Consider the following 26,721-nt stretch of genomic DNA (forward strand, 5'->3'; position numbering starts at 1 on the left):
AACATTTGTGAGAGGTGGCTCTCACAGCAAAGCTTCCCTCAATGGCTTCATGACAGTAGTTCAAACCATAGAAATACAGAAAGGAAAGCCAGAGCAAGATAATAGAATCCAAGATCATTTTAAAAGTTGACGAATTAGGGAACCACAGGAAGCTCCCAGTTATATGCCCCCTGGGGGTGGCTTCTCAGGAGTGCCTGAAAAACACTATGGGTTTTCGGCCTCGATTGAGTTTCAATAGCAGTAGGACACAATGAATTGCTACTTTGCACACACTTCTTGGACAGGCCTCTGTGGCCTTCTGGTCTCTGGCAAGTCCCCAGGGAGAAGGGTCCATCTGGCTTCAGCCTAGGTAGACAATAGTTTGCCTCGTCCCTGTCAAGAGCCTTTCTCCCCAGGGGAATGGGGATTTAGGGCTTGAGGCCCCTCCTCTTTGGAGGTTGGTCCTTTTCTGTACCCCCATGCAGTTTTTGGTGTGCAGTAATGTGCCCCCTGGGGGTGGTGTTCTAAGGGTGCTGGAAAAACACTATGGGCTTGGGACCACACTGAGTTTCACCAGCACCAAGACATGCCTTCTGGCTAGCTCAGAGCAATTTTTGTGTAATGCACATGGCACTTTTTTTTTTCACTTAGTTATTCACTTGTGTATTTTATGCTTTATTTTTTTACACAATGTAGACTGAAGGTGCAAATTTGTTGGGAAAAGAGGATCTGTGGAAACAATACAAAGGGGAACCAGATGGGTCACTCTAGAGAAGGAGTTGTATAAGGAGAACCAACAACGGTATAAATTAACTAGAAGAGGTTAAACAATTAAATGAGTTTAAAGGTTTTTCTTGAATCCTAATCTGGGTTTACCTGTGCATTCGATGCGGTGGTCTAGGGAATCTGATACCCCTGGGACGTATTGATGCAGGGGTACCCAAGGAGGAGGGGAAAGATAAAACTACAAGATAAACCCATTATAAGATTAGATGTAGTATTATACCGTGCCAAATTTATCCCGATGCAAGTATGACTGCATGAATGATTTCGTTTTTGGTAATAGCACTGTGTTGTCTTCGATGTTTGTCATTTTGACAGTCCACCACTAGATGGGCATAATTGGACATAAATTAAATTGTAACTAAATGGGCATTCACCTCTTTAAATATATGGGATTACGGACTGTCTGTATGTCCTGACAAAGCATACGTAAACGTATGCAAAATGCATTGACGTAGGCAGCGCAGCAGGGCCCTGCGTCTCACCATGCGTTCCACCAACTCAATGACGTCAGACACGGTGTTTCTACAGACCTAATCGCCTACACGCCGAGGACATTGAGCGAGCCACATCACTGCACGGCATTAACCACGGGGTGATCTGTCTGCTTTGACCCCCCCATCTTTGGGGTAAAGTTGTCTCGGCTCGCTATATATCTACTTCTTACTGGCACATAAACAAAGAAAAAGGAAGATGAGATTGTCGAGTGGTGAGAGCCTCTGGGCACCCTCTTATCTCCATCCTATACCCAGCTATTGCTATTTATGTTGCCATCATTCTCAAAGGGGTTCAAGTACAAAGCCATCCTCGGTTGATACCAACTGAACTTTGTCAAAAGCCCTTGATGGGTTCCCAGCCATAGAATTGACGAGGAGTATCTTGAAATGCAATAATCCATTGCGTGGTTGTCGTTTGCCATACTAATACTACCTCCTTTCTCATACCAATTCAGCAGACCCTTAGATGGCATATACCCAATGGTGATACCAGACCGATACTCCTATATGAGGATAAATGTCCTTAATTCCACAAGTATTCTGTGCAAAGTGCTCTACGAAGCCACATAGCCAGCCAAAACTTTACAAGGATACTGGGACTACCAGAGGGCAGAGTTGTGTAGATAGGGAAATTCCAACTATGCATTAGCTCTAGTTAGGTATGTATTGTTTTGGACCCTAAACCCCCTGCCTTGTTGTCGGCTCGTCACTAGGAATTAGACTTCTTTGTTCATCTGTAGTATGCACGAATGCAAATGCGGGGCCCTGTTTTGTTGTGTCTTGTGTTTGCATGTGTCTGACAACGTTGTCCACTCGGTTTTTAATTGTTGGTGCTTGGAGGTTATGGCCATTTTGGCCTAAAAGTTTTGACGATTAGTCTCTTTTTTCAATAAAGTAATTTTTCTAGTTATTTATACCATTATTGGTTCTCCTTATACAACTCTTTTTTTTGTCTGGTTCTCGTCTGGTTCCCCTTTGTATTATTTTTGCAGGTTGTAAATTAGTTGTGGAGGTACCCTGTCCAATGGACGAATCGTTCCAAAGAATAACTATTAAACGAAGTCCCATAATTTGGGTTCAGGCTACATTGTTTTTATGTTTATGTATTAAGAGCATCTGTGGCCCTCTGGTCTATTTCCTCTTCTCAACCAGGGTTCTTTCTTCCGGAGTGCTCTCCCCAAGTACTTGGAGAACCAGCTTCGGCAAGTCCCTAAGGGGCAGGGTCCACCGGGCTTCACCCTGGGTAGACCACAGATTGCCTTGCTGCTGTCAGGAGCTCTGCATCAGGGGGTTCAGGGATTGAGGCCCTTCCTCAATCCTATTATCTATTGGTTCTATTTTTTGTGTGCTTTAATTTTATGGTTCACTTTTTTTTATACGCTGGGGATTGGGAAAAAACATTGATTCATTGGTCATATATAAACAGCCAATGCATTTTAGTGGTCAAAATGCTACCTCTTCTTAATACAGGAAAAATCTTGAATGGACTATTGAGCAGCAGTAATTTTATCCTATGTTGAACCCTGATGAAGGGAGAATTTTGATGCACAAAACATGTTGGCTGTTTTTATATGACCAGTTCAACAGTTAAAATTATCTCGGACTCCTTTGTCCAAGCTGGTCTGGCACTCCTTTCTGCATTTATATGGTTTCAGTTGCATATGTAATGTAGTTGAATAGGCTAAGAAGAAATGGTGACCGTATGTGGCTCTATATTAGGACTATAACCAAACTCTCCTTCTGGGATATCGGGGTAATAAATGCTGAGAAGCTTTCTTTTTATCCTATGTTAAGCCCTGATGAAGGGAGAATTTTTTTCCCCGAAGCGCATTGGGATGCTTTTATATGATCAATTTATCAACAATCAAAATGACTTATCACTCTATCTATGGTAATCTGGTGCTCCTTTCTGTATTTGTATCATTTGTGTTTTATATATATATATATATATATATATATATATATTATAAGTAGTGGCTCCATCTGCAGAAATGTCTGTATATCCTTTTTAAGCGTTGCTCACATGCACATTTCGGGATTTAAAGAGTTTGTAAAGACCTCCAAACAAGTTGTAGAAGGAGAATGACTGACTGTATGTATTGTCCATTGCAATAAAGGCTTTTATTGGCCTAATTTCCACTCTTTCATGCTTTTCCACATCCTTTTGGCTAATTTTTTTTTGGTGTTTGCTGGCTGTCACGGGTAATTTATACACACAGAGAGCCCTCTGTGTAAATTTGGTTAATTGATTTTATCTCAGCAGTTGTTCAGCTTTCTAGACTGAGAGCCCACAGATATGTGTATGTAATATAATAATGAAAAGATGGAGCAGCGAGTGTGTGAATATGTGAAGGTCACATCAGAAATTTAATCTGGGTAAAAAAAAAAAATGTTTTAAAGGTATCTGTTAATACAGGGGGTCTGTAAATTTTTCAGCATGAGGGTTACATCATTTATTTTACAAATATTCCTGGGCCAAAAAAAAATCTCAATAGTGTCCCCCTTACATCAGAGTCACCAACAGAGTTCCACCCAGTGTCGGGACAAGGTCATCCAGCATCCAGGGCAAGGATGTCAAACCGCACCCCCCCTTCCCTTAGCGTTAGGGTCAAGGCATCCTCCTCCCCCATTCCTGCAATAAACCATTGCGCCCAGGCCAACCGCCCCTCCTGCCTACCCCTGATCCCGGTTCCACCTCCTCTTTCGTCAAGGTCTCCCTCATAGTCCACACTTAATCAGATACCCCACCCCCCCTCTTACATCCAGGTTCCTGTCAGCGTCCCCCCTTACATCCAGTTTCCCCCTTACATCCTAGTCTCCGCCAGGGTTGCTCCTTACATCTGGCCCCCCGCTAGGGTCTCTCCATAAATCCGGCCCCCCCGCTAGGGTCTCCCCATACATCCGGCCCCCCCGCTAGTTTCTCCCCATACATCCGGCCCCCCACTGGGGTCCCCCTTACATCCGGCCCCCTGCTGGGGTCCACTTACATCCGGGTCCCCCCTTACATCTGGCCCCCTGCTTGGGTCCCCACTTCAGGGTCAGTCCCTGTCTCCCTCCCTGCTGTCAGCGTCCCCCCTTACATCCAAGTCTCTCCCTGTTGTCGTCCCCCCCCCCCATACATCTAGGTTCGTCCCCATTGGCGTCCCCCCCCCTTTACATTTGAGTTCGTCCCCGTCGTATCCTTAATCCTCAACCGGTGCACATTGAGGATATGCCACTGACCTTAGCTGCGGGCCATAGTTTGGAGACCCCTGTGTTAATTCGTAGTCATCTCACATCCGCCTCCGGGGGCAGTGTGCTGGGAATTTTAAATGGTTTAGCTCCTCCCACATACCAGGAACTTAAAATAAAAAACTGATGGGGCATACATTTGAACTTCAGGCAGATATTAAAAAACAAAAAACAAAAAAAAAAAAACTGCTATGTAATTTGTGAATACATCACTTTTTAAATGCAAGCAGTATAAGTACCTAAATAGGACTTGGTCTCATCCTCTTTCAGTGCATTGTACAGCAGAACTCAGACTGGCTCCTTGTGCTGCTTTTTCCTCTACCAATCAGTTGTACTGCAGTGCTCATATGCCATCAATGAGCATGCTGATAGGAGGAGAGAGCAGAGTGACAAAGATGAACTCATCAGTCTGCTGTTTCTCCTTTACTGTCCAATCACAGGCTGGGGGAGGGACAGGACCTGTAAGTTTTACTGAACTGCAGCAGATATAATCAGGTCTCCTGCCCAGCAAGCATGGGAAGTGCTGTGTGACAGAGCTGTGTAAATCTTAGGACAGGATGGACAGAAACACAAATTGTTTGGCACAAGAAACCTCTCCTTTATTTGTATCTCATCTGTTTATTTAGCTTTATGCCCGGAGTTCAGCTTTATTTTCAGGGATATACCTGTATGTACGTTTTTTTTTTTTTTATGTTTGGGGGGGAGGGGGGGAGGGGATTACACGTTAATTATATTTGGCAGATCTTAGGTACTCCAACTAACACACACGGGAGTGGATTGTCCCTGTTGTGGGGCACGCCATGCACTTAATCCCAGACTTTGAGAAGATCCGGGTAAATTAATAAGGCGTTCTGTGCGGGTTTTAATTACCTAACTGCCCGCGGGCAAATATTAATGCATTTCATAAATACCATCGCCTGGTGTATCAGATGAAAGCGTCTGCCGTGTTCTCCAGGATTGAAGAGACGCAGGCCGCCCCGTACCACAGACAATCTCTTCCCCGTCTCTCTTTAGGAGTGTTTATTGATAGAGCTGGAGGGAGCGCGCTTCTATCAAAGAACACGCCGAGACATTCGGAATTTAATGTAGCGTCTCCGAAAAAACTGGAAGAAGCAGCAAGAAAGACAAAAACAGTTATTGTCTTTTTATTTGCCTGTCGAGTATTCAGCAAGCCAAGTCCTCCGAGGAGAAATGTCTTCAACGCTTTCAGTAAGCAAGTAAATGTGTTTCAAATACAGGTTACGTCTGCCCTGTCTGCTGGCAGCCATCTTGAAGATGCCGCCGCTCTGATTGGCCCGCTTTTGGCCCCAGGGGTCCACCTTGAAAAATATAAAATGGCATTAAACGTTGCATCTGTTATCTATAAATTTTCTGTTATCCAAAATTTGCATTTTCTGTATATTCTTAATAAATCCCTGACATAATAGATTGCATAATATAACCAAAGGCAAAACTTTTTTTTTTTTTTAGTTTTGGATAGAGGGGAGAGGGATTAGACCCCCTGTAAATTTTTATTGCTGTCTGTGTCCCTATTAGGGAGATTCACCCTCTCATAGATGTGAACGTGTCCCATAGGAAACCATGTTTTCTGCAAAAAGCAATAAAAAACACCTAGGTGTGAACCGAGCCCAACCGGAAGTGAGAGGAAAGCCCTCCCAAAGTAAGAGAATCCCTGGGTGTCACCACAACTAGTGTCCCCATTGGAAGATTTCCCCTCTATTCCTGGGGATGCCTGCAGCAATAACAACCATTATAGTGGTTCTAATTCCTCTCCACTCTGTCCTTTGGGTCTCCAAAATATGTCCTACAGGCCAAATGCAGACAGCTGTAGGATTTTATTTGGACCTCTGATGTAAAGGGGAACTTTTATGGGCACTGTGATGTAAAGGGGAACTTTTATGGGCACTGTGATGTAAAGGGGAACTCGAATGGACACTACTCTAATGGGCACTGTGATGTAAGAGGGAACTCTGATGGGTACTCTGTTAAGGGAACTCTGATGGACACTATGAGGTAAAGGGAGACTGTGATGGGCATTGTGATGTAAAGGGGGACTCTGATGGGCACTGTGATGTAAAGGGGTACTCTGGCCATTGTGATGTTAAGGGCTACTCTGATGGGCACTGTGATGTAAAGGGGGACTCTGATGGGCGCTGTGATGTAAAGGGGGACTCTGATGGGCATTGTGATGTAAAGGGGGACTCTGATGGGCACTGTGATGTAAAGGGGTACTCTGATGGGCATTGTGATGTAAAGGGGGACTCTGATGGGCATTGTGATGTAAAGGGGTACTCTGATGGGCATTGTGATGTAAAGGGGGACTCTGATGGGCACTGTGATGTAAGATATCTCTGGGCACTCTGATGTAAAGAGGGACTGATATTGGCACTCTGTTGTAAGGTGATGGATCCAAGCTTATTTGGAATTTTTTTGCTTTCTTTACTAAAGTTTATTCTCTGTTCTAAACCATATTGAGATGCCATCACTGAGCATCAGTCCAGTGACTCTGCCTAGGCTGTGATGATGTCATCGGTCTGCTGCAGGCAGGAGGAAGCATTTCCTCAGTCTCCAGTGCTCCAATATTGTAATTTTGTAGCGTGTCAAAAGTTGGGAGGCGACTATAGAGGCTTATATGAATGTAGCGTCTCCAAAAAAACTAGAGGAAGCAGCAAGAAAGACAAAGTTATTGTCTTCAGCAAGCAAAGTCCTCTGAGGAGAAATATTTTCAATGCTTTCAGTAAGCATGTAAATGTGTTTCAAATATGCTTTGTCTTCCCTGTCTGCCAGCAGCCATTTTGAGGATGCAGCCGCTCTGATTGGCCCTCTTTTGGCCCCAGTGGTCCACCTTGGGGAAAAAAGGGGACTCTGATGGGCACTGTGATGTAAAGGGGGACTCTGATGGGCACTGTGATGTAAAGGGGGACTCTGGTTGGCACTGTGATATAAAGGGGGACTCTGGTTGGCACTGCGATGTAAAGGGGGACTCTGGTTGGCACTGTGATGTAAAGGGGGACTCTTGTTGGCACTGTGATGTAAAGGGGGACTCTTGTTGGCACTGTGATGTAAAGGGGGACTCTTGTTGGCACTGTGATGTAAAGGGGGACTCTGGTTGGCACTGTGATGTAAAGGGGGACTCTGGTTGGCACTGTGATGTAAAGGGGGACTCTGGTTGGCACTGTGATGTAAAGGGGGACTCTGGTTGGCACTGTGATGTAAAGGGTGACTCTGGTTGTCACTGTGATGTAAAGGGTGACTCTGGTTGTCACTGTGATGTAAAGGGTGACTCTGGTTGTCACTGTGATGTAAAGAGGGACTCTGGTTGGCACTGTGATGTAAAGGGAGACTCTGGTTGGCACTGTGATGTAAAGGGGGACTCTGGTTGGCATTGTGATGTAAAGGGGGACTCTGATTGGCACTGTGATGTAAAGGGGGACTCTGATACTCTTATTGGCACTCTGATGTAAGGAGGGGGGACTCTGATGGACCCAAGCTTATTTGGAATTTTTTTGCTTTCTTTACTGAAGTTTATTCTCTGTTATAAACCGTATTGAGATGCCATCACTGAGCATCAGTCCAGTGACTCTGCCTAGGCTGTGGTGATGTCATCAGTCTGCTGCAGGCAGGAGGAAGCATTTCCTCAGTCTCCAGTACTCCGATATTGTAATTTTGTAGCGTGTCAAAAGGTGGGAGGCGGCAATGGAGGCTGATTTGTGTCAGAGGTTTGTGAGCCCAGAATTGCACAGGCACCACAACTCTCAAGAGCCTGTTGAGTATTCAGGAATTGGGGCAGGTTCCCTCTGACTTTTACTTCTAACTCAGTGCAGTAAAATCTGAGTAAGTTATTTCAGTGCAGGAGAGGAGCCGGTACAACTGTGCAAGACTTATGCTGGCCATACACTGTACGAAAAATCGTTCAAACTTATTTTTGAAAAACGAACACTCGGCCGTGAGAGCAGAACCATTGTGCCATCATGTGATGACCGGTAAATCCTTCAATGGACATAAATCAGTTTTGCGTTTGTTTTTTCACATATACCTAGTGCAAACAGACGAGAAACACATTAACTTTTCAATATATCGTTTATTCGGCAGAAAATTTCCAAACTGTCCAAATGTCCCCAACCCCCCCCCCCCCCCCCCCCCGCCATATTAATTTGCCGACATCACCAGAGGCAGGACGACTATGAGGCGGTGAACTGGGCACAGCGGTACCTTGTTGGAAGTTTTAGTAGCGGTAGGGAATGGCGGGCGAGGTGAAGGACAGGTATCATACAGGCAGGCCTAATCAGGACTTCCAAATCACCTTGAGTAATTCTTGTTCCCGGGTCTGCAAATCGCAGTGCGGAGGCGATACGCCCAAGACGGCGGCGCCTCTTCTCAAATCTCCCAGTCTCCATGCAAATGTAATCAGCGTGTGTTCCTGATCAGGCTGTTGAGTGGGGTGCCGATCTATGATCTCAGCAATGTTTGGGCTGAGGAGCTACTTTTGTCTTCTTCTTCCAGATTGTGAATGAGACCGATTTACAGCTTCACCAACCCGCTTGTTACATTTGTTTCTCCGTACTTTCACATTTTCTTCTTAACCCGTTCCATGAACTTCCTCCGAAGGAAGCCGCCATCAGTGGGACTCATGTCATAAACTCTGTTCTACATTTTTATAGCTGATCTCCACACAGATATATAAATTATTTCCTCTCTACTAGAGCTGCACAATTAATCGTTAAAAAATCGCGATCTAGATTCACCCCCCCCCCCCTTATGAAAACGGCATGTCCTCAACTCATACAGAGCCGTTCTCTGCTCACTCACAGCTGTCAAGAAAAAGAGCCTCCAACAAATGTTTATCAACATTAAGGCTGCAAGATAACTATAAACACAATGCTTTAGCCCCCATTCACACTACCACAACGCTACTTCGCACCACGACCTCCGAGGTCACGGTGCGAGCAGCGCGCCGCGACCTCGGAGCGGCCGCCACGGACTTCATAACATTGAAGTCTATGGCGGTCGCCTCCTGGTCGCCCCAAAGAAGCTCCGGACCCTTTTTCTAGGTCGGAGCGACTTGTGTCGCTCCTATTAGAACGGGTCCGTAGCTTCCCTATGGGAGGCGACCTGCGGCGACCTGTGAGGCGACCAGGTCGCCTCACAGGTCGCCCTAGTATGAACCGGCACTTACAATGTATCATTTCATTATTTTAGATCAAAGGAATGAACTTCCGTCTGTAAGCCCCGGTTCACACTATGTATAGCGATGCCAGACATGGCATGTGATTCGAATCGCACCGCTCTGAAAATCACATGTGATGTCTGTGCAATGCAAATTCAGCCATACAGATTGTATGGCTGAATTCGCATCTGATTCGGACTGAAAACGCACAGGACCCTTTTTTGGGTCCGCAGCAGAATCGGATCGCATGGTGGTTCACACCAATGTGATCCGATTCATGTCCGAACTGACAGTTCACACTGTGATATGCGAACTGATCTGGGGGATGTCGTTAACTTTGCATTGACGCCCCCAGCGATTCGCATATGGCAGTGTGAACTGCCTGCGATTTGAATGCGATGCGGGAACCCGCAGTGGATTTGCAGGGTTTCCGCATCGCATATATGTGAACCGGAACAAAGCAGTATAACCTCTTAAAGACTAAGACCCCTTTCACAAGGGCGGTGCGCCCGATGGACTCCGTTTTGCTCCCCGCTGAGTGTATTGTATTGTACTGTCTACTCCCAAGTTGTAAAGCGTTGCGTAAACTATCGGCGCTATAGAAATCTTGTACAGTAATAATGATTAATGGTATACTATATATACTGTGATATATGTGTGTGTGTGTGTGTGTGTGTGTGTGTGTGTGTGTGTGTGTATATATATATATATATATACATACACACACACACACAGATAAATATACACACACACATATATATATATATAATCTTTCGAGGGAGAGATCTATATATAGATGTAATATACTACTATTATAATAAATACAATTATTCATGGTATATTGTATGATATAATCTAAATCATAATATGATTCAAAGGTATTTTAAAACCATAAACTGGATACCGGAGACCCACCCTGACACGGTTCGCCCTCCATTCTGCCAGGCTTGGGGCTCTCATCAGATCCGCTCTGCAAGCTCTCAGACCTCTCCCATTTCATACGCATTCCATTGCTGTTATCGCTCTTCTCTGCACTCCTCATTCTGTTTAATGAGCCCCTTTCTGCTACATTATATGGAAATTATCTCTGAGCCGGGAGGATGGCTCCAGATTAAGATCTGCGCACATAGAGATCATTAGACTAGAGTGATCGGTGACATGGACACCAATAAAATTTAATAAGAGTAGTTTACTGGAATATTTCACTGTAAGATTTTCCTTTTTAATGCAGAACTAAAATCTGAAACGTTTACCTTTGTTCCAGCGGTCTGACGGCCACAATTTCAGTTCCACCTTTTATTACTAAAAAGCCATCCTAATGCTCCTACCTTGGCTAAGATGACATCACCAGCCTGCTGCAGGCAGATCCCCCCAGTGATCAAACTGCAACATTGGAACTGTAACTATTGTTGCAACATTGTAATTTAGTAGCAAAGCTGAAGCAGGGGCTGATTTGTGTCAAACATTTATGAACACAGCCAAGAATTGCACAGACAGTATTTATGTGATTGTGGAGGAAAAAAAGGAGAGAAAGGCATTGTCATGGGGAGGACTGCAATCACTGTGAGATGTTATAAATACATGGAAGTGTTAAAATCACACACTGATTACAATGTATGCATTGAACGTGGAAAAAATGTAACTGATAGCAGGTTCGCATTTAGGGGATAATATTTCCTGGCTTATTCTATAATGGATTTTTTAGTAACCCTTTGTAGGTTGTTCCAGCATTTGTTTTAACATTAAAAGTGCATAGCATGGGTCAGTGTGACAGTGATGCCTGTGTTGGTCTAATGCGGATCTCCGCTCTCTCTCTTTCAGGTGACGCGTGTGCCGGTGGAAAGCTGCGAGCAGTATGAGAGCTGTGACACCTGCCTGGGCTCCCGGGACCCTCACTGCGGCTGGTGTGTGCTGCACAACACGTAAGTATGACTGCGTCTCCCGGGGGACCCCGTACAAGGCGGCGTGCCCTGCTGTCACTGACAGCCCCTTTCAGGCTTGCTCTTTAAATAGCGTCGGTTTCCTCCCTCCCGAGTCTCCCCGCACCGGTCCCAAGTCCCGCGGGAGCCCAGCAAAGCGAGGAGCAGTAATTTAGGCCAGGTGTGGAGGAGATGGGACTGCCGTATTTTTCCGCCCTAGCCAGTATTTTATTTCCAAGGACATGAGCATGATAAAATGGTTGTGAGAAGAAACATTTGTCATATAAAGCAGGTGGCCATTCCTAGAAAACTGGATTATTTGTCTGCTTCAAAGAGGAGGGCATTAGACAAACAATGGAAATCTATCAAATCTGATATAACCGCGGTAGAAGTCGCGTGTCTGCATGCTTATGGTGATTAAAAAAGTCTGCATGTATTTTTTTGTTTTTATAAATCTCACTATCATGCCAGATTAAAGTGAATATAAAGACAGAAAGTGAAAACTTGTGATCTTCTAGAATAAGGGGTCTCCAAACTTTTCAAACAAAGGGCCAGTTTACTGTCCTTCAAACTTTTGGGGGGGGGGGGGCATGATTGTGGCTGACGGGGATAGAAAATGCCCCCCTCCCAGCATCAGTGAGACTTAATATGGTGGTCAGAAGGAGGAGGAATAGTGCCCCATCATTGGCGTCAGTGGAAGGAATAGTTCCCCTATCATTGGTGTCAGTGGGAGGAATAGTGCCCCATCATTGGCGTCAGTGGAAGGAATAGTTCCCCTATCATTGGTGTCAGTGGGAGGAATAGTGCCCCATCATTGGCGTCAGTGGGAGGAATAGTGCCCCATCATTGGTGTCAGTGGGAGGAATAGCGCCCCATTATTGGTGTCAGTGGGAAGAATAGTGCCCCATCATTGGTGTCACTGGCAGGAATAGTGCCCCATTATTGGTGTCAGTAGGAGGAATAGTGCCCCATCATTGGTGCCAGTGGGAGGAATAGTGCCCCATCATTGGTGTCAGTGGCAGGAATAGTGTCCCATCATTGGTGTCAGTGGGAGGAATAGTGCCCCATCATTGGTGTCAGTGGGAGGAATAGTGCCCCATCATTGGTGTCAGTGGGAGGAATAGTGCTCCATCCTTGGTGCCAGTGGGAGGAATAGTGCCCCATCATTGGTGTCAGTGGGATGAATAGTGCCCCATCATTGGTGTCAGTGGGATGAATAGTGTCCCAGCGTTGGTGTCAGTCGGAGGAATAGTGCCCCATCCTTAGTGTCAGTGTGAGGAATAGTGCCCCATCCTTAGTGTCAGTGTGAGGAATAGTGCCTCACTGTTGGTGAAATAGTGCCTCATACCATTCGAGGGAATAGTGCCCCCAGAATACACTGATCAGCACTTCAGCTAATTGGCTGCATTGCCTGGTTGAACAAAAAATTACAATCTATCCCATTTGAGCAAAGTTTATCATTTCATTAGACTCCTTTCAAAAGCGAACAGCAGTAGATGGATCAAAATGTGTCCAGTCTCTGCTGACCCGGACGAATTTTAATCCATCGATGGCCAGATTTGGTGATGTGCTGCTCATTGTTCTCCTTGCTGGAGAGGAAGCGGTATCAGAGGACCTGTAGTGCAAGAATCTCCCTGCTCTGCTTCATTCATTCTGTGGATCTTTGCTGCTTCTATTTTTTCCTGCTGATGCTTCTTCTACCTCCATCTTTCATCAGATCACCGATTGTTGCAGGGGCAACTTTTATGTGCGGAATCAAAATCCTGCCTCTTCCTGTACTCCAGACACAGGGTTAATAGGGGCTTATTCACATGTACAGTGCCCTCTGAAGAGCGATCGACATTGGATCATTGATCAGAGGGCATTTGACAGGCCGTGAGGAGGCATTAAATGTCACTTCCTCACCACCTGAGTTAAAGTGATTGTAAAACGATCACCTTGTAAAACAATCCATTCAGTTTAAAATGGAAATTAAATGCAAAATGTGCGTAAAGAAACATAAACACTTTTTTCCCTTTTTTTATAAGTGATCACATTTCCTCTGTTCTCAGCTGCATAAGAGCTGGGGGAAGAGAAACAGCAGCACACTGAGCTTCCCAGTGAATGGCAGGGCAGCAGGGGTGTGTCAGGACAAGTCTGATCATTGGAGGACAGTACATGGAGTTCCCAGCATATCTAGAGAACTGACCACGATGAGCTCTCCTGCTTAGTATGGTCAATTTTTAATAGGAAAGCAGGAGGACTGATAGGAACACCAGGAATTTCACACAAAGGAAGCAATACAAAGAGAACAGGAGACTTTCTCATACAAGTACATGGTACAGCAGATACATATCAGGAAATATAAAGTGTTGGGGTAAGAAACTCTTTCATTCTGTAAATGCTGCATCACCATGCCACAATTGCATGAATTGCGACACCCCATTTAATTTTTGCAGTGTCTGTGACGCATACCCGTGTCGTGTGTACAACCCTAAGCAGCTGCATGGCCAGGTTCAGGCAGAGCGGTAAAACTGCAACGCAACAACCTGGTTTAATCGCCCCCCTAGCTGCACATGTGAACGAAGCCAAAGTGAGTTCTGGGGAAAATATCAGCTGCAGGGAGACCAAAACCACAGGCAGTACTGGTGACTAGTCCTTAGCCCTCTGCCTGCCTTGTTTTGAGCACACCCTCTAGTGTTCAGGTCCTCCTAATGCTAACTGTCAGTTCTGCGGCATATTCACCTTTGGGCTGCTGGGAACTGATAATACCAACCCACTGATAACACAACATAATTGCTTCTTCATACAACAAAGGCACCAACACTTTTATGTATCGGTCATTCCACCAAAAATCCAAGTTATGGGTTGGCTGTGTGTACTGTTATTTAGTTGCATTCTCTCCCTGTCAAAGCAGAAGGCTTTGCAAGTCTCCTCCGTAAAAACCTGTTTGATGCCTGATGCCGGATATATGGCACTTGGGCTGCTGGAGGAAGATAGAACTTTCCATAAACAAAGCCATTCAGAATTATTTGTTAGCACTGAGCTCAGACAGGACAAAGTACGGCCTTTCAGACAGCTGGAGGTATCGCTGGCCGCAGCTATAGCCGCCAGCAGTGATTTCATGAAAAAAAAGACCGGCTGGTGGCACTGAAGTCAATTGGTGGATCCATTTCAGTACAATTAGCCTGCCCATAGACTGATCAAAACTCCTCCAGTTTCTGCTGAATCGTTGAATTTCGATCTGTGTATGGCAGGCCACAGGGAGAGAATACAAGTAAATAATCAAAATGTGTCATCTCTAGCAGGTAATGCTGCAATATTATAACAAGGCAAGACTAGGAATTCAGAATCCTCCCAATGCCCACTGGAGACCGTTCTCTTTAAGGCAGGCAAGAGATAAATAATCCCCCCCCCCCCCCCCCCCCAGTAAACTGCTATGAAGAACTTGATGTTCACATGACTGCAAGTAATCCCTTCACAGAATATTACATTTGGGGTTTATGGGAGGATTATATCTTATTTGTTCTTTCTAATGCTCCGGAAGAGCTGGGCTCTTGGCAGGGTCAATGGAAAAACAACACGCCGTCTGACTCCTAACCTGGCACACTATCGACATTGTGTCAATTGTCGCATCATTCCGCGCAGGTGACGGCGGAAGTCATTGGGGTGTAATCCCACAGGAAGATGGGTCAGTGTGTAAACAACGCGCTGTGAAATTATCATTTTACTGGAAGACCGGAATACAGACTTTGCCGGAATACTTCCAGGAGAAGTTGCTGAGTCCTTGCTTCTTCACCGGCCGCAGAACGCGTCCTGCAAGAAATCGGCAAGGAAAAGCTGTTTGGTGCTTTTTCCTGCAGTCTTGGCCATTTCTCTTTTTAATTTAAGATGTAATTTTTGCCGGTTTATTCTCTTGTTCCCAACTTTGAGATTCTGACATTTTTATTTATCCTTTTTCACATTGATAATGTGGTCAGATCAAAACTTCATCTAACAGTGTATCGAAATATTATATATATATATATTTTTTTTTAAATCCCCAATTGGTAAAATTGCAAAAAATCTTTAAAGAATATGAACATAAAAAATTCCCAAATAGGGAAAAAAATTAAGGGAACTTTACTGGTACCACAATAAGATACAGAAAATAAAATACAATTAACTTTATTTACAAAATATTAAAGAGCATATTATTAAAATTGGGGGATCATACGTTGCCCCATTATACAATTGCTTCTTCCAAATTACAAAGAGTTGCAAAACTGTATACAGTAAACCCCCTTCCATCGCAGGGGTTACGTTCCGGACCCACCCGCGAAAAGTGAAAATCCGCGAAATAGAAAAACCCTATTAAAATACACTGTAGGCATGTTTTTTTTTTACTGTCACTGTACTTTTAAAAGCATTTTAAGGTCTTTAAAGCGGAGTTCCACCCAAAAATGGAACTTCCGCTTTAGGCAGTTCTAACCCCCTGACATGCCACATTTGGCATGTCATTTTTTTTGGGGGGAGCGGGTACCTAGTTTTGATTGGTACCCGCTCCCACGTCCGCTCGGAGCGCCGCGGCGCCCTGAGCTGAAGTTCTCCTCTCCCCCTCCCTCCCTGCAATCTTCTGGGACATGTCAGAGGTCCCAGAAGATTGCCGGCCAATCACGACGCATATCGCAACTCGCGCATGCGCAGTGTGTACCCGGCTGTGAAGCCGAAAACTGCCACAGCCGGGTGCCCACACCAGTGATGCCGGCGCCGCAGACAGAGAGGGAGAAGAGCGAGGCTTCGGGCGGCCGCATCGCTGGACCGTTGGATAGGTGAGTGTGTGTTTAGGCTGGAACTCCGCTTTAAACACACTTTTAAAACAAAAGAAACTAATTTAAACACATAAAAGATAATGAGAGACAGAGCAAGAGCTATGGAAAACACAAAAATATTTAATTTTCAAAGATTTATATAGTAAAATAACATTACAGAAAAAAAACGCAATATACCTGGACCGCAAAAACTGAACCGCGATGGAGCGGGGGTTTACTGTACATATATATATATTTATAGCAAACGCATAGGGAGACCAACGCGTTTCACAAAACTGCTTCTTCAGGACCCTTCATTATGCTTCATAGAAGAGCAACCTGGCTAAAAAGACATATCTCAAAAATAGCATACCACAATCTTTATACAATTTATAAGTCACAGGTGTCTTTAAAGAGTAGAATACCCCAGCATTCCATATCCCTGATATGTGTCTGTTGTACCATGTACTTGTGTTAAAAAAAAAAAAAAAAAAAAAAAAAAGCATCCTGTTTTACTTGTATTGCTTACTTTGTGCGAAACACCTGCCAGTCCCTCTGCTTTATTATTTTAAACTGACTGTCTAGGGATGAAAGCAGATCAATCCCAGTGTGGTCAGTTTTCTGGCCGTGCTGGAAGCACAGCCTGCCTGTCCTACATTTGCCAAGACTTGTGCTGACATGTAGCCCCCCCCCCCCTTCCTCTGCACAACTAATCACCGTGAAGGTAAGTGTACTGTGGTTTCCGCACTTCTACCTCTCTAAGTGCCGGTTCACATTTGTGCGATGCGGGAACGCTGCGAAAATACAGCGTATTCCCGCATCGCATCCGCACCCCTGGCAGTTCACACTGCCATATGCGATACGCTGGGGGGTGTCAATTAAAAGTTAATGACACGCCCAGATCCGATCGCATATCGCAGTGCGATCTGTAAGTTCACCCAGAATTGGATCGCACTAGTGTGAACCACCATGCGATCCGATTCTGCTGCGGACCAAAAAAAGGGTCCTGTGCTAATTAGGTGCGAATTCATCCATACAAACTGTATGGCTGAATTTGCACTGCACAGAGCAGCACGCATATAATTTTAGGAGCAGTGCGCTCCGAATTACATGCGATTTCTGTGATCGCAGAAATGTGAACCGACACTAAGACCCTAATGCAGCTGAGAACAGAGAGAAAAAAAAAAAAACTATATATATATACATTTTTTTTTCTTTCCCCCATTCTCAGCTGCAGTTTTATGAAAGCTAAAATTACTACACACACACCTATTCTGCCTTTCATTTATGTTCATTTCCATTTTTTACAACTTTTGTGTGTGAATGTGTGTATGATAGATATATATATATATATATATATAATATATATATATATATATATATATATATATCCTATCTCTACCTATCGTACAGACACACAAATGTTTTGCCTTTAATTTCTGTTTTAAAATGAATGCTTTTTTTTTTTTTTTTTTATCAAGATAAGGGTTCACATATACCTTAACAAAATGTGATTTGAAAAGTAAGTTTTATTCTTTTTTTTTTTTTAAATTTTTAGTTTTCATTAAAATGGTTGTAAAGGCTCAAGTTTTTTTTTTTTAACCTTCATATATTCTTTGCATGAAGGTAAAAAACCTGTGTGCAGCAGCCTCCCCGAATACTTACCAGAGCCTGATCTTCTTCCTCCAGCTCTGTGTGTCAATCACAGTCAGTGAGCCAATGAGGAGAGAGCAGGGGTGGGGTCGAGCTATGTTCCGTGTGTGAATGGACACAGAGCAGCAGCTCGGGAGCAAGCCTGCTCAGGTGCCCCCATAGCAAGCTGTCTGCTATTGGGACACTCGGCAGAAGGGGAGGGACCAGAAGCACAATCGGGGGACCTGTGAAAGAGGAGGATTGGAGCTGCTCTGTGCGTTTTTTGGTGCGGGTCCATTGAAGTTTATCACACACAAAATGCAACCTGCTGTGCAAAAAATAGTCCCTGACGCTTTACAAAAATGCAGCGGCTGAAAAACACATAGATGTGAATGTGTCCCATAGGAAACCATGTTAAATGTTCTGCAAAATGCACTAAAACACGCATAGGTGTGAACATGGCCTAATATAGGGCATGACCAGATTAAAGCGGACCACACTCCGTTAGAACGTTCGTATGGAAATTCAGAAAAATGATTCATCAGACCATTTGATAGTACCATTATGGACTCCACCACAGATTTTGTATAAAAATCCTGCCAATGTTTTTCGATTGCCATAACAAAAAATTTGGATGTTGCTATTGACATGCACATTACAATAGGTACGAATTTCCCAAAAAAACCCACTTTGGCAGCTAGAATTGTACTTGTGTGAGAAAAATATTCCATCCATCTTTGATTTTACTTGTCGTTTTGGTAAAAAATAAATAAAAAGTAAATTTGACCTCATTACCTATAAAAATATAAAACCAATGTTCCATAAACAAAATTTCTGAATTCCACTGGAGTATGGCCAACTTTTAATATTATCTGCCCTCCTAAGGAATGCGGATAGCTGTGTTAAATGGATACATTTAGATTGTAACTTTTGTAACAATTTCCTTCTTTTTTTTTTTTTTCTTTCCCCCCCCCCCCCCCCAAAATTCTTCTTTAAATGTATTTTTTTTTTGGGGACAAAACAGTTTCTTCTTTTTTTTTTTTTTTCCCTTTGCGGTGAGTGATGGCCGGACATATTGGCAGCTCCAGGGGCTGATAATCCCCCAAGGTATGGAGCTGCCAGTCTTGCCAAGCAGACGTGCTTCAAGTGTCCAGTCTGGCAGAGATTGCATATAGCGGACGTGGTGTGAACGAGGGATCATGTCGGATATTTGGGACAGGAGAGCTGTCACTCGGCGGCATTAATTCCTCCGTTGTCTTGTGCCGGATTGTTCAGCTGTCAGCTCTCCTGCCAGGCACTTGGCGTGTGATGGAAAGCCTTCTCACCTTACCTGCTGCCTCCTCACCTCTAAACGCCTGTCTGGAGAGCCAATTAAAGTAGCTCGCTTGACCACCGAACACCGTGCCACGTGCGGCTTTGTTTTTTTTTTTATGTGACCGCGGCTAGGGCGCAAACGGTTCCAAATACAGGTCTTCCCCACCCAAAACCGATATTTGATTTTTATAAACGCCGACAAGTAAAGTTCTAGACAGGTTTTTTTTTTTCCAGCCGCAAGATATCCTTACCAGACTTTTCCTGTTCTAAAGCCATATATTGCCTTCCCGCTTCCCTCTAATAAATTATAAATATGACGAATAAATAATTGTGGAGTCGAGCTGCCAGAGATAGAGAGAGATGTCTTCATTATGGGCTTCAGGGAGAGATTTTAGAGCACAAAATAGAGAAGAAGTATCGTACTATGGGAGCCTCTGGCTTGGTAAAGGACCTTCCATTTTGGTTGCTTTGCAGAAAGACTCGCTTCTTATTTCATCTTCATATCATTGCCTGCTTCTGTTCCTAGTAGCACTCACTGTCTGGTCTTTGTTTTTTTGTGTATTGTATTCCGGTTTTCCTTTATTTTACCAGTTGTGGACAAGCTGCATGCGGGGCGACATCGTTGCGACTTGCATTGACTTCAATTATGTGAAGTCCGTGCAAGTCGCGCCGAAGTCGCGGTGCATGGGACTTCACAGGTCACCACCGAAGTCGGATCGCTCTGATGTGAACCGACACTGAGTGCCGGTTCACACTTCCGCGTGTGCGGCGATCGCATGTAATATCGGAGCGCACTGCTCCTTCATTACATGTGATCGGATGTGCAGTGCGAATTCAGCCATACACTTTGTATGGCTAAATTCGCACAAAAGTCGCACATGAGGCATCTTTTCAGCCGCATCGGAATTGGATCGCACAGTGGTTCACACTTGTGCGATCCGATCCTGTGCGAACTGTCTGATCGCGCTGCGATATGCGATCAAACTGGGGGTGTCGTTAACATTTCATTGACACCCCCCTGCGTATCACATATGGCATTGTTAACTGCCAGATGTGCGTTTGCGATGCGGGAACAGGCTGCGAATTCGCAGCCTTCCCGCATCGCACAAGTGTGACCCGGCACTTAGAAACATTTTCAACACAGGATAACATTAACAGGTTAAAAAAAACATACATTTAGGCCAAAATATATTTTTCTACATGTGTTGTGTAAAAAAAACAAAATAAAAAAACAAATAAGTGTATATTAATTGGTTTGTGTGAAAGTTAGAACAAACTATGGTATATGGTATGGTATATATACTGGAATTTACACAGCTATAGACGATATACTAGTAATGGCAGCAATCAGTGAATTACAGTGGGATTGTGATGGAGTGGCAGGCAATCTGGTGCTAGCTGACACTGGCTGGGAGGGGCACTGATTGATTACCTGACATGGATGCTAGTAACACTAATATAGTTATCAGATCTATTATTGTACACTTTACTAATGACACTAGATGGGAAGGGGTTAACATCTAGGGGCAATCAAGAAATTAACTGTGTGCCTAACAATGTGTAATGTGTGCTGCTTTTACTTACAGATCTGGCTGTTTTTCCCCCCTGCTTTTCAGGGTGAAGAAACAATCGGATCACTGTTCTGTATACACAGGACTCTGTGTTGTGATTGGACACAGCCGATCAGCAGGTATACAGCCAAAATCATTTGCTGAAACCTGCTGACAAACTGGTTCTGTGCCCAATCACAGCATCGGTCGGGTGCCCGAAACCCATAAGAAAGGCTGTGACGTACAGGTACGTCGCCTAGCCTGGTTTTGCCGCCTGCCTGCTGTAGATGTACTGTAGGAGTGCGGCAAGCAGTTAAAATGTTACTAAACCCACAACAGTAAAATCAGCCTGTATATGCAGTAAAGCATGCTTCACTGTGGAACCTAAGGGGTTAATCTTCTGCATTGTGTAAAAAGGCTGTTTGATCCTGTCTTTTCTGATCCTCCCCTTCTTCCACAGTCCCCAATCTATCTCCTGATAGTACAAAGCCTTTGGAGGCACTCTGCACATGCTCCCTTTGGTGTGTGTTTCTAGAGTTTTTTTTTGTTTTCCTCTTGGGAAAGTGCATGTTATCAGCACAGGACCAATCAGCACTGTCCATACAGAGGGTTAGGGGTCCTGAAGTTTCATAGGACAGTCAGAGGAGAATGAAAACTCCTTCAACAAGCTTTAACCAGACACTGATAGAAGTTACAAGACTGCTATATACTGCTGATAAGAAAAGATATTTAGTAGTTTATTTACTAAAATAATTGCATTTCCATGTTCTGTGTACTGTGGGAGACCAGATATGGTGACTGCAGGCTCCTGGGTTTAGTAACACTTTCACCACTTCCCGACCACCCGCCGCCTATTTCCTGCGGCAGGGTAGCTCTCCTGCGCAAACCGACGTAGGTCTACATCGGTCGGCGCGGGAAGCTAGGGGGCGAGCACGCGACGCCGGCGGCACGCTCCCACCCCCATTCGTCAGCGGGGAAGCCGATGCATGGGGCACGTGGCTCCGATTGCCGCCCGACACACGCGATCGCTCCCTGCTGAGAGAGAAGAATGGTCAGATGTTGTAAACACAGCTGACCGTTCTTCTCCCTGGAATGATCACAGAGCACCTGTGAGACTTCTATATAGGATCACATGTCTCTATGGTCATTTCACCACCTACGCCCCCCCACAGTTAGAATCACTCCCCTAGGCTCACATTTAACCTATTGATGAGCCATAGGGTTAACCCCTTCCCTGCCAGTGTCATTATTACAGTAACCGTGCATATTTTTAGCACTGATTACTGTAGTAATGTCACTGGTCCCCCCAAAAGTGTCCAAAATGTCAGTTAGGGGTCTGATCTGTCCGCCGCAATGTCGCAGTCCTGCAAAAAAATTGCAGATCGCCGCCATTACTAGTAAAAAATAAAAATTACATAAATCTTTCCCGTAGTTAGTAGACGCGATAACTTTTGCGCAAACCAATCAAAATACGCTTATTGTGATTTTTTTTTTTATAAAAATATTTAGCAGAAAACAAATTGACCTAAAATGTTAAATTTTGATTTTTACATTTTTTGTCACATGTCATATAGCAGAATGTGAAAAATATATATTTTTCAAAATTGTGGCTCTTTTTTTTTTTTTTTTATAGCGCAAAAAATAAAAATCGCACAGGTGATCAAATACCACCAAAAGAAAGCTCTATTTGTGGGGAAAAAAGGACGTAAATTTTATTTGGGTACAGCGTTGCAAGACCGCGCAATTTTCCGTTAAAATAACGCAGTGTCGAAACGCGAAATATGGCCTGGTCATTAAGGTGGAAAATCCTTCCAGTCTTAAAGTGGTTAAGTAATAACAAAAAGTTGCCATCAAAGAAACAAAACCATAGCAGAATTTTAAAAATTGCTTTGGTCCATGGGGGGTGTATTTGGGGGGGGGGGGGGGGATGATCTAGTCAACTGATGATATTTGATGTTTCAGGCCCTTTGAGAAGTATTTAAAGCCTGAATAACAAGCTGCACAGTAATTTATTTGAACTTTATGTATTTTTAGGTGTTCTCGGAAAGACAAGTGTGAGCGGGCTGATGAGCTTCACCGTTTCACCACCGACCAGCGGCAGTGCGTCCAGCTGACGGTGCACCCCAAGAACATCTCCGTTACCATGTCCGAGGTCTCGGTAAGTCTGCAGCCTAAACAGTCGTATCAGCAGGGAGCATCGATAGTTTAAAAAACTATTAGACAGTCACCTTAAAGACCACAACATACAGGGGTATGCAATGTACAACATACAGGGGTATGCAATGTACAACATACAGGGGTATGCAATGTACAACATACAGGGGTATACAATGTACGGTTAACAGCAAACACACACACACATCATAGGTTGAACTGGATGGACTGATGTCTTTTTTTCAACCTCACTAACTATGTAACTAAATGTGACTGACTGCAGTGAGTTAGTACAGCAGTTGTCTAATAGCGTGCCCTGATTGAGGTCATTTACCGATCACATGACTGGATGGTTAAACAGGACGCCGAATGCTTCCAGGCCTCATTTTGTTTTTCTTTTTCCTCCTCTGTGTGCAGATGGTTTTACAAGCCTGGAACGTCCCTGACCTCTCCGCCGGGGTGAACTGCTCCTTCGAGGATTTCACAGAGATGGAGGGACACATAGAGGAAGGCAAGATCTACTGCAACTCTCCTTCCGCCAAGGACGTGATCCCCATCACACGAGGCCAGGGTGAGCGCCCGGGGGTCATTAATGTGGGCACCACAGGGGTCCTGTGACCAGCTGGCACACACACTAGTGATAGATATCTCAGCTGTGCGTGCAGCGTCTGAGCTCCCGCCCGCAGCATGGCAAGATTTACAGATGTTTCCAGATTCCACTCAGAGGAGACGTTATCCTAAATATGAAAAAGTTGTCTTATGTGGAATTACTGCTCATCACATTCATACATTGCTAAAGTGGCCACAGCTGACCAGGGAAGAACCGTGCTTTTTTTTTATTTATTTTTTTAAATTGTATTTTTAATTTTTTGCCATTTCTAGCCTAAGGGTCACCATACACGTAAAGCCCCATGCACACAGGGTGTTTTTGCAGCTGCTGTTAGGAGCATCAGACGTTTTTTTTTTTTTTTGCAGCTTAAAAACATCCCTTCATGTTATTCTATGGCCTCATGCACACACAGGCTTTAAGGAGCTCCAAGTGGCATAGGCGTTTTTAAGCTGCAAATGAAAAAAACCCAGGGCCAGTGCGTTCAGGAGCAGCAGCGTTAAGCTGTAAAAACGCCTGACGCTGCTAAACATGGCTTAACGCTGTATATCGGCTTTTAGCAGCGTCAGGCATTTTTTAAAATGCGAAGAATGAAAAATGTGATTGGTCACAAATAGAAGAGGGTTGTGTTTATTTAAAAACGCTGCTAAGCGCCGACACGCCTAAACGCGCATTGACGCCAATGCGAAATGCTGCTAAAGGCATGTTTTTGATGGCGCTTTTTCCTGGCGTCAGAAATAACTTTGCAGCTCGTTTTTTCTGACACCCTGTGTGCATGGGGCCTTAGTATGACTGTGCAATAAACTTTAAAATCACCAAAACTATGTAAAATGAGGGCTTACCCAGTCCATCCAATTCTTTTGTATCCAATCAGGAAGGCCCTTACACTGCCATCACCATTACCAAACCCAGGAGCCTGCATTCACTATATCTGCTCTCCCCAGGAGTCTGCATTCACTATATCTGCTCTCCCCAGGAGCCCGCATTCACTATATCTGGTCTCCCCAGGAGCCTGCATTCACTATATCTGCTCTCCCCAGGAGCCTGCATTTACTATATCTGGTCTCCCCAGGAGCCTGCATTCACTATATCTGGTCTCCCCAGGAGCCTGCATTCACTATATCTGGTCTCCCCAGGAGCCTGCATTCACTATATCTGCTCTCCCCAGGAGCCTGCATTCACTATATCTGCTCTCCCCAGTAGCCTGCATTTGCTATATCTGGTCTCCCCAGGAGCCTGCATTCACTATATCTGGTCTCCCCAGGAGCCCGCATTCACTATATCTGGTCTCCCCAAGAGCCTGCATTCACTATATCTGCTCTCCCCAGGAGCCTGCATTCACTATATCTGCTCTCCCCAGGAGCCTGCATTCACTCTATCTGCTCTCCCCAGGAGCCTGCATTCACTCTATCTGCTCTCCCCAGGAGCCTGCATTCACTCTATCTGCTCTCCCCAGGAGCCTGCATTCACTATATCTGCTCTCCCCAGGAGCCTGCATTCACTATATCTGCTCTCCCCAGGAGCCTGCATTCACTATATCTGGTCTCCCCAGGAACCTGCATTCACTATATCTGGTCTCCCCAGGAACCTGTTTACACTATATCTGGTCCCCCACAGTACACAGAACATGGAAATGCAATTATTGTAGTAAATATAAACTGGTGAATACCTTTTCAGCAGTATATAGCAGTCTTGTGACTTCTATCAGTGCCTAGATAAAGCTTGTAGGAGGAGTTTTCATTCTGCATTGTGCTATGAAGGTGCAGGGCCCCTGACCCTCTGTCTGGGACAGTACTGGTTGGCCTTGTGCTAATCGCATGCACTCTCCTAAGGAAAAAAAAAACTCTAGCAATACACACCAAACTGAGCATGTGCAGCTTTGTCCCCTGGCCTCTGTTCTCTCAGGAGATGGATTGCTTCTTCATACTCCAGCCCTGCTGTAGAGGTACTGGATGAAGCGGATACTCGCAAGTCACATTCAGGTGCTTACAATGGAGAAGCAGCACAGTATTGAACTAGTCTCTGTCACTCTGCCCTTTCCTTCTATCAGAATGCTCCTTGTTAGCACAATGCCTCCTTGTACTGCTGCTTCCTCTCACACCCCAGCCCTGCAGTAGAGGAACTGCAAGATGCTGATAACCGGTCACATTTGGATACTTACACTGGAGAAGGAAAGAAAGCACAGTGATCAGCTCTTCTCTCTGTCATCCTGCTCTCTCCTCCTATCAGTATGCTCCTTGTCAGCACATGGCCTGATTGACTCCTTGTACTGCTTCTTCCTCTCACACCCCAGCCCTGCTGTAGAGAAACTGCAAGATGCTGATAACCGGTCTTATTTGGGTACTTACACTGGAGAAGGAGAAGCAGCACATTGATCAGCTCTTCTCTCTGTCATCCTGCTCTCTCCTTCTATCAGTATGCTCCTTGTCAGCACATGGAATGATTGGCTCCTTGTGTTGCTTTTTCCTCTCACACCCCAGCCCTGCTGTAGAGGAACTGCAAGATGCTGATAACCGGTCACATTTCGGTACTTACACTCGAGAAAGAGAAGCAGCACAGTGATCAGCTCATTTCTCTGTCATCCTGCTCTCTCCTTCTATCAGTATGCTCCTTGTCAGCACATGGACTGATTGGATCCTTGTACTGCTTCTTCCCCTCACACTCCAGCCCTGCTGTACAGGGACTGCAGATCGCTGATTCCATGTCAGAGATCTATAACCCAATGCAATGTATGGACAAATAAGGAGCAGCCTTGATTTTTGTGTTCTCTTTCTGGCAACCGATTAAGTTCAGTCCACACGTCACCCATCTCTACATTCCCCCCCCCCCCCCAGTAAGTTTAGGCACGATGCAGATGACCCAGCTACTCCCCTGTGAGTGGGCAGAGGTAGAAATGACAGCACAGAGTCGGCTTGGCCTGATGAGGGGTCAGGTCTGGCGTATGACGCAGCGCGGGTAACCACAGGCGTCAGGGACTCCCGCCTGGGACACAGAAGGGACCGGCCTGTTTACTGCCTTCATTCCAGCTTCATAAATGCAGCCTGAGTCGCACAACAAAGGAGCCCAGTTTGTCAGAAAACGCCTACTCAGCTCTTGTGCGCTTTTCCTTAATTCGCCTT

At 44.9% G+C, this 26,721-nt stretch overlaps 1 protein-coding gene across 3 annotated transcripts in view; it reads left to right on the forward strand.

Annotated features, from left to right (window-relative positions):
- PLXNA1 (plexin A1) overlaps positions 1-26,721 on the forward strand; it is a 531,430-nt gene that overhangs the window by 317,423 nt on the left and 187,286 nt on the right. For all 3 annotated transcript variants that reach the window (XM_082265085.1, XM_082265087.1, XM_082265086.1), the window contains exons 5-7: positions 11,479-11,579; positions 22,876-22,999; positions 23,413-23,566. In XM_082265085.1, the coding sequence (XP_082121211.1) occupies positions 11,479-11,579; positions 22,876-22,999; positions 23,413-23,566 (379 nt within the window). The remainder of the gene's footprint in view (positions 1-11,478; positions 11,580-22,875; positions 23,000-23,412; positions 23,567-26,721) is intronic.

This window comes from Pelophylax lessonae (genome assembly GCF_965119305.1).
Source record: "Pelophylax lessonae genome assembly, chromosome: 8".
Classification (NCBI taxonomy): Eukaryota; Metazoa; Chordata; class Amphibia; order Anura; family Ranidae; genus Pelophylax; species Pelophylax lessonae.